The sequence below is a fragment of the Cyanistes caeruleus genome, chromosome 9 (assembly GCF_971803275.1).
Source record: "Cyanistes caeruleus chromosome 9, bCyaCae1.hap1.1, whole genome shotgun sequence".
NCBI lineage: Eukaryota > Metazoa > Chordata > Aves > Passeriformes > Paridae > Cyanistes > Cyanistes caeruleus.
In genome coordinates this window covers 22,667,164-22,679,769 of record NC_141709.1, presented here as the reverse complement: position 1 = coordinate 22,679,769, position 12,606 = coordinate 22,667,164, and the positions used below count along the sequence as shown (strand labels likewise).

The window sequence follows — 12,606 nt, the reverse complement described above, 5'->3', positions numbered from 1 at the left end:
CTAAATATTCTTCAGCTGCAGAGCCTGAGATTCCTATATTTTTTTCACTGAAGATGAGAAAATACAGAGGAACAACATGCAGCCTAACAGCTGGCTGGGAGAATTAGGCTCTCATGCTGTACAATTCTTTTCCCCCACATATTCACCAATATGTATTTCTCTACAAAATCTTCTGGATCTCACCTTTAAAGACACTGAAGCGGAAAACCTTGCTGAACTGATATCCGGATTTGTCAAATTTGGGACTTAGTGCTCTGACAGCCATTCTGCAGGCAGAAGCCCTGAAAAGGTTCAGTGAGCACATTAACATTTCAATTAGCTTGCAACAAGTGTTTCTTCTAGGAAAGGAATTTCCCTTACATCACTTGAAGATCCGGAGCTGTGCTTCTACCCAGGGCCCTCAAGTGAGAGTAGATGAAACTTGCCACTTGCATGCTGGGTTCCCTCAGCACAGCATCAGCCAATGCCATCACGATTGGAAGTCCTGGCTTGGTTTCAAGCAACACCGCTGCAGCTAACATTCGGATTCGAGGATGACATTTTTGATTCAGGAAAATCTCAAGGGTAATAGCCTGGACCTGAAAATAATAGAAAATAATATCCAGTTTTACTCCATGTTTGAACATTTTGCTAATAACCAACCAACATCAGTGAATGATCTATTTCATCACTAGTACAGTAAAAATTTGGATTATTTAATTATTATTCCTGCTTTCATAGTCTGAGGGCTGGAAGGGGCATTATGGTGATATAGACTGACTTCCTACACAATGAAAACCAAAGAACTTCACTGGATAACTTGTACACCACATCTTTTATCCCTTTTTGAGTGATCCCACTCTAGGTAAAAGAGATTTCATGAATTCTTTACATACTTGAGAAGAGATTTCAGAGATCACTTATCCCTATGCATAAAGCTACAACTTATTTCTAATAATGTGATCTTCTGGGGTACTTTCTGCTAAATATTAGAATAAAAATGAAACAAATAAAGCCCACTTTATTACCAGGAATCTCTATGCCATATAGGCAGTTTAAATCACAATTTAATGCAATAAACATAATTTCCTTAGTAGTACTTGTGGTTGGTGTATTTTCCCTCAGCAATATTCACTATCAAGACCAATTTTGTACTGGAACCTTTCCAGCTTCCAGGGGGGCACAGGAGCCTTTGGCCCTAACTCTGGATGATGTGATGGTGGTTTCCCAATGTTCTGTCAAACCTTCTGCACATCCCTGTCCTGCCTGGGAGAGTGCATGTCCATGAGCCGAAATGAAGAATGACCCAGGAAACTTCAGCAAACTTTGGGAAAACCCTGACTGGTTTTATTAATTTGAGTATGTTGATTATCAAATGCCAGTGTAGAAGAGGTGACAAAGATGCAGCAGGCCTAAATGAGGCTTTTCAAACTAAACAATAAAAAAAGCCATGAATTAAGTGTGTTTGATCCAAATATGGGAGTGTACCTAAAAACCTGCTGCAAAACAGGCATGAAACAGTTTTTTGAACAATGTTAAAAATGGTCACAATCATTAACTTGCTTCAGATCAATTTTCTCCAAAGAAAATGCATAGAAAATCAAACTGAGTGGTCTGGGACACCAGTGGAAAGCCAGGCCAAAGTGCAATCAGAGATGTTATTCTCAAACACCAAATTGGCTTTTTTTTTTTTCCACAGCAAATACTTTAACTTCTACCTTTGCAATTCCCTCCCCTCCCTCCCCTGCATTTCCCTATCCAGCTCCTGCACTCTACTAAATTGTTTCTTTATTCTTCTGGTTAAAAGCATACCCTGGCACACTATTGTCTGTGGATCAATGTGTGCACTCAAACTGGGAGGCACATGCAAGAAATGAGTATAATGGAAACACTGATACTGATTAGTAGGTGAATAGCTAATGAAAGCTTTTAGTGTACTTTTTATATTAAGAATTTACTTATATAAAACAAAAAATTTCAACATCAGGAAAAGAATCTTGAAAACCTTGAAAAGGTTTCCTTTTAAAAGCAGATTGCTTCAAAGTGAAAATGATTGTAAAAGTGACGTCTGCAGTAGATGAGAGTATGCTGGTGTAGGCATTGTATGAGAGATCTAATAATTATCTCAGTCAGGGACAAAAGTCACATTTAGTAAATGCTCTGTTTATGACTTAAACCAGCACAATGTCTGTAAATTTGTAATTAGGATGCAAACCCTTGGTATCTATTTACAATGAAATGCGGTCTTGAATTACGATTAGATGTGACACTCAGTATTAAATGTCAGCTCTCTGAAAACCTTGTTTTGTGGTTCTCTCACATATCAAAGGTGAAGTATTACTAAACACATTTGGGTCAATAATTTAGTTTTCTGTCTAATGTCCTTGGAAATGAAATGTTTGCAATGGAAATACTGATTTGTCTCCAACAACAATGAATGTATCCTTTTAATGGGATTTTTTTGTTGCAGTCTGAAATACCGGAGGTTAATGTCAAAAGAAATAAGACATGCTTACCATGGAATATCTTCGTATTTTTTTAAAAAACATGATGTTTGAAAGAAAAGATCTGTTTTTCCCTTCATCACCCATTATCTATTAGCAGCCTTGTAAGTGGAAGTCACAAAGGCAAAGGAGGCAGATTTGTTTTCTTACCATTTTGGGGTCTTTTAGGCCTATGTTTTTCAGGGCCATCACAGCAGCTGCGTGGACCCTGAGAGGCAAATCCGAGGCACCAGCTGCATATCCTGGCAAAAACTTCTTGATGTGCTTGATGCTGGCTGGATGTCCTACATTCCCAAGGGCTTTCAAAGCCAGGGAAATTTCTTCTGTGCTAGACTTGCTCAATGCCTCTCCTGCAAAGCCATGAAGAAGCTGAAAAATGAAAACAAATCTGTTGAGTTCAATTCCAGCTCTTATCTATATTCCATCCACCAGCCTGTTCTGGGTTTGACTTCATAATTTCAGTTTGTTCAATTCATTTATTCTAAATATTTTCAAATTCTTTTTTTTTTGCCTCATGAATAGAACATTTTATTCATAGAACAAGTATATCCAAGAAAGCTGCAATGGACAGCTTCTTCATCACTATACCCTGAAGTTATCAAGTAAGATTTTTAAAGGAAAAAAATAATGGCTAGGACCTTGTGCCCACTGCCTTTCAGGGTAAGTTGGGACCCTGAAATAATGCTGCTTGAGCATCTCTCTCTCTCTCACAGCTGAAGACAGGTGCAAAAATACAGATACAATTGCTTCAGACCCTAAGAAAGATTCCTGAAAATATGGCTAGTGGTGGTGCCCTTAACCAGCTAGGGTAGTCTCTTTTCAGCATAGATTAATAGATGGAAAATAAGATCAGTGCCAAAAAATCAGCTCATTTTACAGCCTTCATTGTGAGCAACTGGATCTCACTTCCATCAGTATGGCAAGATTAGAAGTAGTTGTCTGAAGGCTGAGTAAGAGCAAAGAGCTAAATCCTAATAGAGAAGAGTTTTAAATGATAACAAATGGCACTAAAAAAGAAATTGAGAACTTAGAGGATAATTTCAATACAGATTCTGTACTTTAAAATAACACATTTGAGATCCCTTGATGGTGCAGAAACAGTCTACTTGATATTACCAGTCCAGTGAAGGGACACCTGAAATGCATTGAATCAGCCTAAGCAATAATTTGTTCTGGGAAAGAATTTTCATTGTCTGACAGGGCTTCTCAGATTTAATTAGCTCAAGAGCAATGGTGGCAATTTTAACACAGGAGACGTATGTTGGGATGTTGGCCATGCCTACATACTACAGGAAAAATATCATGTCAGGCACACAGTGTATTTGGATCACCCTGCTCTCACTGGGGATGCTGGATTGACGGGTGCCAAAGACTAAACACACATTTCTCTTTCCCTCCCTGTTACTGGCTGAGTGTTTGGCCCCTGTAAAACATGACATGCATTTTTAGAACTGGGAAATGCTGTTTAATGACTACTCAAGTTGTTTGGAGGCCTGCTGATTAAAAGCAGTGCAGAACAGGGAGGGTGTTACTGCTGTTTTAACAGCCTTATAGCCTCTGTTGATGACAGGGCTTTGCTTCTGGCTGGGATACATTAATTCTGACAAAAACCTGGGCTTTTGTGTCAGTTAATTTATAAATATACATAATACCTATATTTAAAGTATTTTAGAGCAATGTCACGGGACTTCACTAATAATTGGCAATAAAGCAATCAGAGATACTCAGTTGGAAAGTATTCTGAATTGTCTGCTTCTTCTTCTCACTCCCTTTTGTGTGCTAATCTAAAGATAAAAATGATGCATTTAACCAACTGAGATTTCTTTCCCCAGAGAAAACACTGTAGTGAAGCTAAATACAGCTTTCTGAACAAGGAAGAAACGACTCAAGGCTTAATTTTCCTTTTAAATGATAGCTGACAAGGTGGTTACCTGTAGACATTCGGAGCAGGAGTCTGATGAGGAGCACTGTTTGTGGCACAGTGACGCGTAGCTGAGGTGGCAAACCTTCCCAAGCACAGAGCTTGAGCGCGGGCAGTGCTTCTTCACAATGAGCTGGGGAGAAGGCACTTGTTTGTTACTACCATTAATGAAGAGAAACATTACTGGAAAATATGCTTCTACCCAATGGAAGACAAAACCAGGCTTTTGATATCTATTTTTGTTGATGAATTTTCAGTTAATCTGTGGATAGTACTGCGTTTGACAGTGTAATTGTAAAATGATTCCAAGTAACATCTGGAAGGCAGATCTGTTTCTTTTACAGTGTTTCAGATTTAAATTTGGCATAGCCTATAATCCAAAGGGAATAAATCACCCAGTTATGGAATGGAAAAATGCACATTATTGAAGAAATATTCATCATGCTTTATGATTGCATCAGCTATAGGTACAATGAATTTAAGATTCGTTGTGTATGGACCTCACTACTTGGGCAGACAGGAATACTTTTTTTATAAACACAGGAGCTGACAGGAGGCACCAGCTCACTGGTTTCTTGTGTGGGAAGCAGAGCACCAGAACACAGTGACAGCTGGGCTGTCATGGCTTTCATTGAGGGTAAAACTCTAGTCTGAGGTTCATTGTCTCTGCCTAGGTTAGGCTGAGACAAGTTCTTGCATCAGAGACTGGAATTAAACCCTGCATATCCAGAAAAAATTGCAAAAATAATTAGACTTTCTCCTACATGGCCTTCACATTGACATAACTCCCTTGGTTTTGACAGATCTTCTCAAATTCATACCCTTCCTTCTAGGTCAAATAGAACAAATATGTGGATGTAACAAATATGTGTTTCTTGCTCCCTTGTCTTTGTAGACAGTCAGAAACGTTATCTGATGTAACTATAAAGTACATTTGGAAAAAGAGACTAGAAGCCACTGTTTGCAGCAATAACCTCTGTCCCTGAGAGGTATTTTAGTCTTTATTTCCTGTTTCATTCCAGACTCATTTTTGTCCTTTTGATTTGTATTCCCCTCCCCTTAAGACACTCAGGAAACAAAGCCCTTTCAGCCTCGCTAGAGGATACAAAACCTTTATCTTTTCAGACTTTGCTATCTTGTCAAAGGAATAAATACAACAGATGCTAGAACCAGCAAAGTGTGATTTGAGAGTGTTTAGAGAATCCTACCGTTGCCTCCTCCATCACATCCCACGTTGGAGTGCTGGAGTGCAGAGCCACAAGCACTGTTTGAGTCACTTCCCAGCTGCTGAGCTCCTGCCTTTCCATTTTTTGCCGCAGGAACCTGAGAGCACGGTGACTGGCCACTGCAGGAATTATATCCAAAATGTGGCGCCTGTAATGGGAAAGGCAAGCAGCATTTTCCAAGTCTGCCTCTGAGCACAGGCATTCCAGAGGGTCTCCAGCAGAAGCAGCACCACCTTTATTGCCTGTACCTGTACGCTGGCCGATTGGAGAACTGCTTCCACACCGATTCGTAATTCTCCTCATTTGCTGCACGGAAGAGGTGCAGAAGCTTGAGAGCTTTTGCTGGTGCATCACTGGGAAGCTGCTCAGAGGTGGCTTCTACTAATTCTTGCAGGCTTTCCTCTATCTGCAGAAAGATGGAAATGTGCTCACATGCACTATTTCCCACATGCATAGATTTAAATCACCAACAAAGTGTCCAGCAGCTGGGCTTTACCTGGTTTTCCACATCTTTTATTTTGAATAAGTGGACAGGAAGCTGAAGCAACTCACTGCCAAACTGATACCGAAGAGACCCACGATTCTGATACTCTTTTGGTGGGACCTCTGCCCTCTGTTTCTGCACATCAGTCAAAGCAAATTTCTGCCTGCAATAGAGACCCCAGGAAGAAAACATCACAGGATGCGGGGTAAAAACAGCAACAAAGAAAACCCCACCAGTAATTCTGCTTCCCCATATCGCAGTGCAACTACAAAAGGTTTTTTTATTGAGGGCAAAGATATTTACAGACAGATGCACTTGGACATGGTGCTCAGAACCATGTTCTGAGAAGGTGTGCACTTGCACAGCAGGGCTCAGATCAGAGCCAGCCTTCGCCTTCCTTTGGCAATAACTTGGCTTGAGAATTTCTGGAAGAAGAGGGAGGTGAGCAGCTGTGGCCTGAAGAATATCACAGGAAGCACCTGTTTTGTCTTAAGGAGTAAACTATGGACTGTAAAAAAACAAAAATGGAAAACTTGCTCAGAAATAATAATTTAATTTAAACATTCTAAGAAGTCCATAAAAGCTGTCATGTGTCCATGTCTCTCCTGGAAGTTTTAAATGGAATTGAAAATTTTTAGATAGAAAAAGAAATGCTACAATCTTTTTACTTGAACTATAGCAACCTTCCCTCCCCACCCCCCCCCCCCCCCCCCAGCAATTTTGTTTGGTAAGCTGAATATCCTGGGGACTACAAAAGAAGGTTCTCATGACACTTTAAATTGGATTTACCAAACAAAAAGGACCACATAAATTCAGGATTAGTCTTTGGAAAAGTGCTCAACCTTTTGAAAACTTTTTCAGAAGCTACAAACCTTCATCATTTTTTATTAAGAATAATTCCAATGAGAGACTGTCTTTGTAAATATTTGCTATCTTACATTTTCAGCTAAAAGATGTAGCCTCTCCTACCAATTATGTTTAAAATGGTTCATTTAGGACACTCTAATAAAGTTAGGCATTTGCACTGAACAACTGAAAACATTCCAAAAGCAATATTGCTGTACTACAGAGTGTCTCAAAATCTCTGTAGAAAATTGGTGTGTTTATTTTGGAATCTCTATGATCTTCTGTATCATTTTTATTCACTTCTTCCATATGGATTGTAGAGAACTGCTGCAGAAAAATAGCATATAACTGCTTTACAGACAAGCTGCTGGAATTTGAATAGAAACTGCTACAGAATCAGTAGAGACTTTTTTCTCAACATTTCATACAATATTATTGAAAGGGCATTTGGATCAGAATGTACAACATCAGGTTCACTTGGGCAGTTTTAATTCTCCCTTTCAAATCATGCTGAATCTATTATGTATTAATTTTCATTGTTTTGGGAAGAGATATATCTGCCTAGGATAGATAGGAAAATGCTGTATTCTGAAGAGAAGAGAAATTAATGCTAAAGATAGGATTAAAAGGGTGAAACAGTAGTAAAACCTCTCTTGGCCTTGAAAGGTGCTGCAAGAGTCTTATGCTGAGCAGGTCTGAAAACTCAGCTCCAAGTACATTAAGGCCTTGATAGATTATTTTTTTCTAATAGAGAATGCACTGTGGAAATAACTTCTGAAGACTTGAGTGAGATAGTCACATCTTTCCAACTATCTTGTATTTGTCCCCTTCAGCTGGGTAATGATAAAAATGCAGAGAAAATGGGAAAAATAAAGGTACTACACTTCTGGGAGCTGAGAAAGACCTTACTGAAGACAATCTCTACAGCCTGCAGAAGGAGAATGTAAAGCATCCTAAATCCATTTCCTCCAGACTAATACTGACTCACAAAAACCTATAATTTCATGAAAGCACTGCAGTTGTGTCTATCTACACCTTGACTCCTTGACTGCATAAGACAGTAAAGCCACTTTTTTTTTTAGTTTTTTTCAATTAGGCAAATTGAACATGTTCATTATATATGTGAAGTTAATCAGTGAGTTACTGATACAAACTTTCTGATGTTGCTGTTTCCAAAACTGTCTATTATACCAATAGATCCTTGCAGAAGCTAACAGAGCAATGAAGATCACAGCACCTAGAGTGGGATTGAAGAATACCTTCTGCACTGTGACATTTATGCAAAATCCTCTCCCTTCAGTAGGGCACTACTATTTACAGAGTCCATAACTAAATAAATAACAGAATTTTTTTTCAATAAATTAGTTTGATAGATGAAAAAAATTTTCAATTCTGAAAGTTTGAGTGCTGTAGCTAGGGGCAAAATTTCATAAACAACGATATTCTTGTTTTGCCTCAAATTTCTTTAAGAAATATGAAAAATTTGCTGTGAAAAAGTAAATGCATTTAACATGCCTTTCACCCAATTATTTTGCAATAAAACCCGATTTCCTACCAAGAAAGAGTTTTGATGGGAGATTTGCAAGCTGCCCATGGTACTTAGGAATCCAAAGTACTACCTAGGTTTCTTGTGAACTGGTCTCCAAGGACCTCTTACTGCATTATTGTTTTCCAGGGAACTCTCTTTCCTGAGTAACTGTCTTTCAAAGTATTTTACTTCAAATATATTAGTTCACAATTTCTCAGATGGAATTACATTTGTTTTGGCTTTTATAGCATAAATCAAATATCCCTGAGAAATAAAATAGCCAAGTCCTGCCAAGTTTAGCTAACAAAATTTGGATAGTGATGTGCACATTTCAGATTTACAACTAACACCAAAGGTTGTTTTTACGAGCTGTTTGGGATTTTATGTAATTAAATACTGGCAAACAATAGGCTGTGGAAGTAAAGGATTTATTTCACTTACGGACCTTCACTCAGATTACCGAGTTGCTGAATTAATAGAATATGTACAGTACCTTGCTTCTACAATAGCATTTCCTCCTGTTATCTCGTTGAAGGGTGCAAACTGGTGGATTTCCTCAACATCAGCTTGTGTAATTACAGCTTCACTACGTGTATATTTAATTTTGTAATTGTAAGTAGCAGTTGCATGGGAATTCTTGTTCCTCTTTATAATATAAAAAAGAAATGAAACAAAGAAAATAAAAAGTCATTGAGCTTTGAAATTCTGTGACTAGAGGCTATTACATCATGCACTTCAGCCCATTTGTTTTCCAGAGCTGCTTTTTTCACTGGCCATAAGAGCAGTCAATGTGAATTCTGTGCACTCACTTCCATGGGAGAGGTCAGGCACACTGCCTGTCTCCATTACTTTTACTGCTAAGAAGTGTTAGCTGCTTTTTCCTTTTCCCAAATCTAAGTAATTGGTCATTCCCTCGAGAAGCAGACACATTTTCTGAGGAGAGCAGCTGCATAAACCATGCAATTTTTTATTTCAAAGACAGGATTATAATAAAATGCAGCGGTACCTGTCTTGAATAGCAGAAAATGGACATCATGACTATTTTTTTACTCAACAGAGTAGGTGAATTAACTCATGCTGATTCTTAATGGTTTCCAAGCCAGCTAGTTTGAGCTAGCTCAAGTGTGCTTGCAGTACATGATAGTGTGCAGCCCAGACCTCTGCTGCTCTGTGAGATCATTTTCTTACAGAAAGAAAATATCGACAACTGGATACAGCTGATCTGATTCTTCCCTAATTTTTAGTATTTTAAATGAAGAGATTGTTTGGATATCAAATGGTGCTCTGCATAAGAATATAAAATATATATACATAATACCACTCTGGTTTACCTGCTGGCAGGTCTTGCATGGCTGAGTGTATGCTGAACCTGTGACAATTTGAACTTTCTCTTCACAGCTGTTCAGGTCCTTGGATTTGGTCACATAGACTAGGTTTGCTCTCTTGTTTTCCTGAATTGCATATGTTGTGTTACAAATACCTCCAATCCCAGCCTGTCAAAAATGGGAACAGGATCAGAGAAGTTCTCTATCATGCAAAGCTTAACTTCACCACATGAAAACTGTTGTTTAATTCTGCATTTTCAAAATTACCAATGGAAATGAATGCTTTATTTATCCTTATATTCCTCAGAAGCAAAATTGCAATGATCATTAATTTAATCTCTTTTTTACATGTAGAGGTAGTCAGTAAGCCAAATCAGAGTTACACCGAGGGAATTAAATCACCCTGAAATTTCATTTGGAACCTCAGGAAAGGGGAGTACCAATCTTCAGTTAAAATTGTTAATTATGAAATAGGATTTGAGGAATATTAATAAAAAGGTGTCAAAATAATTTGATCAGTCAGAATGAAATCTTAACAGCAAAGTATTTCAAGGTTGGAGATGACATTCTGCCCTCAAAACTTGTTTTTACAGACAGCTTACAAATGTCTATGGAACAGGCCTTGCAATATCAGGTGATCTGTTGTAATGTGACCAGAAATAATTAAAAAGAATTTCAGGATAACAGAGTTTTGATTGTGGGTCTTCTTGAGTTCACAGTTTTAGCTGAGCTCTTCAATAATATTTTGAGCATATACATTTATAAGAGCTTTTAAGTCTCCACAGTCAGTGAGATTTTTGTAGAGGAAAAATGCTTGATTGCATTTTAGGAGGAAGAGCTGATTTTTTTATTATTGTTATTTATAGCATAGCTAGTGCAGAGACCAGCTCTGGGCTATGTGAGAGCAGTGAAATGGTCATGTGGTTTTTAGGAAGCAAGATGTACCCACTTCAGCTTAACAGAATTCCCTGAGACACTGTGTCTTTGGAAAGGCTAGAAATAGGAGTTGCCCAAGCTTTCTGGAAGTCTTGTAATCTGCAAATACAGGTGTGGGTCTCTGCACACTGCAGGGTATGGTAGAGACAACCAGACTTTAAATGAGACAGTGCAGCCCAGAGAGTTCAGTGGGATGAAGAAGACTCCTGCCTAGCTGGACTTCATGGCTGTGTGCAGTTTAGCTAGCTCAGATACCCTGAACCCACAGGATGGGATGTACAATTCCCCAGGTTAGTCCTTTAAACCTCTCTGCAGCTCAGATTTTAGGACTAATAATATTTATCTTCCTTTGCAGAGTGACTCAAGATTGTCAAGCAAGGGTGCCAAAGCTCATTAATCAGTTGCTCTCTAAGAAAAGCAAAGAAAACGTGGAAATTATTCTAGGAGGTGAAGTCACATCTACTGCCTAGCAGTGAGAGTAGAACATATTGCTAACTGAATTAGAAAGAATTAAGATGTGAAACTAGATATGAGAAAATAGTGATGCAGAATATCCAACAACACCCCCCAGATTTTTATGTGCAGCAAACAGTGTGAAAAAAATTAAATCACCTAGCTCCCTTCCCAGAAATGACTCTACTTACATAAAAATAAATTTAAAATTATTAGAGTTACTCTGCTCTATAGTTTCAGTAAAAATAACATGAAAGTACAATAATTTCAGGTTTTTGCTGATCTCTGAGTTGAATGTAGTCTAATCAATGTAAATATGGTTTCACAAAAACTAAACACATTGCAATTTCTGTGGTGAATAGTAATATCAGAAGATTGACCTTGACTAATACATTAAAACTTGAAAAACAGTGAAAATTCCAACAGAGTATCAACTGCAACTGTCAAAACTGTTACAGTTACATTATGACATATACGCTATTTTCTTCCTAAAAGAGGAGTTAGAAGAGATTAAAGTATATATGATTGGTAGAAAAAGTCAAATTACTGTTATTTTGACTTTAATATTAAACTGTATTGTTGAGCTTGTACACTGTTCACGTTTTATGTGGGCTTCATCTTTCACAGTTTACTTTCTCTGGAATTACAAGCCAGGTTTTCTAAGGGTTTAATTCTGCAAATGTATTTTCTGAAATACTTTCATCAACCAGTTTAAAAGTATTCTCTTCTGTTGTCCTGTTTAAGTACATCTCCACCAAATGTTGTCCCATATGAAGCTTAATCATGATTTCCCAAGCTTATAAGCGTTCTTTCTTATAAGTGAAGTTTATGCCAAGGATGAATTCAGAAAATGCAGTAGAAGATTCTGAAGTGAAAGTTTATTTATTTACAAAGGCATCACAATGGCCAAACGCAAAACTCACCTCCTGTAAACTGTATGAATTCAACATCTTCTTTACGCTCAGCTCCAGCACATTCAAAATCCCTCTGTAGATGTTCAGACCATCATCTGAGACAGAATCAGGAGCCATAATTCTTCCAACGTGGCCATTGCTGTACTCAAACTTGATGGGGTTACTGAGCTGCCCAGTCAGGACCTGGCTCAGTTTCAGTGATCGGGAGAATGAGCTCGTGGGCCAGACACCATTGTACTCCGCAGCCTCGATCGAGTGGATCTAGAGCAAAGGGGGAATAAAATGCCTCTTTAAGTCTTTTTTCCCCAGTTAACTTTTTTTCAATACACGTAAGCATCTAGAGCTTTAACCACATCAAAACTACACTTTTAAATAACACAAAGCCTCTTCAAAAGGAGAACTTAGAAGTTGTCATTTAGCATAACTAGTGTCAATGCACATATTTCTGTATATAAAAGGAAAGAGAACACTGCAAATGGCTAATATTTCC

At 38.2% G+C, this 12,606-nt stretch overlaps 1 protein-coding gene across 3 annotated transcripts in view; it reads right to left on the bottom strand.

Annotated features, from left to right (window-relative positions):
- The window catches only part of LOC111933175 (vitellogenin-1-like), a 44,498-nt gene that overhangs the window by 27,534 nt on the left and 4,358 nt on the right, over positions 1–12,606 (bottom strand). For all 3 annotated transcript variants that reach the window (XM_086902363.1, XM_086902364.1, XM_086841280.1), the window contains exons 4-13: positions 12,126–12,377; positions 9,820–9,981; positions 8,982–9,133; positions 6,127–6,277; positions 5,879–6,036; positions 5,613–5,778; positions 4,415–4,537; positions 2,634–2,852; positions 361–578; positions 184–281 (exon numbers count right to left, since the gene is read on the bottom strand). In XM_086902363.1, the coding sequence (XP_086758489.1) occupies positions 184–281; positions 361–578; positions 2,634–2,852; positions 4,415–4,537; positions 5,613–5,778; positions 5,879–6,036; positions 6,127–6,277; positions 8,982–9,133; positions 9,820–9,981; positions 12,126–12,377 (1,699 nt within the window). The remainder of the gene's footprint in view (positions 1–183; positions 282–360; positions 579–2,633; positions 2,853–4,414; positions 4,538–5,612; positions 5,779–5,878; positions 6,037–6,126; positions 6,278–8,981; positions 9,134–9,819; positions 9,982–12,125; positions 12,378–12,606) is intronic.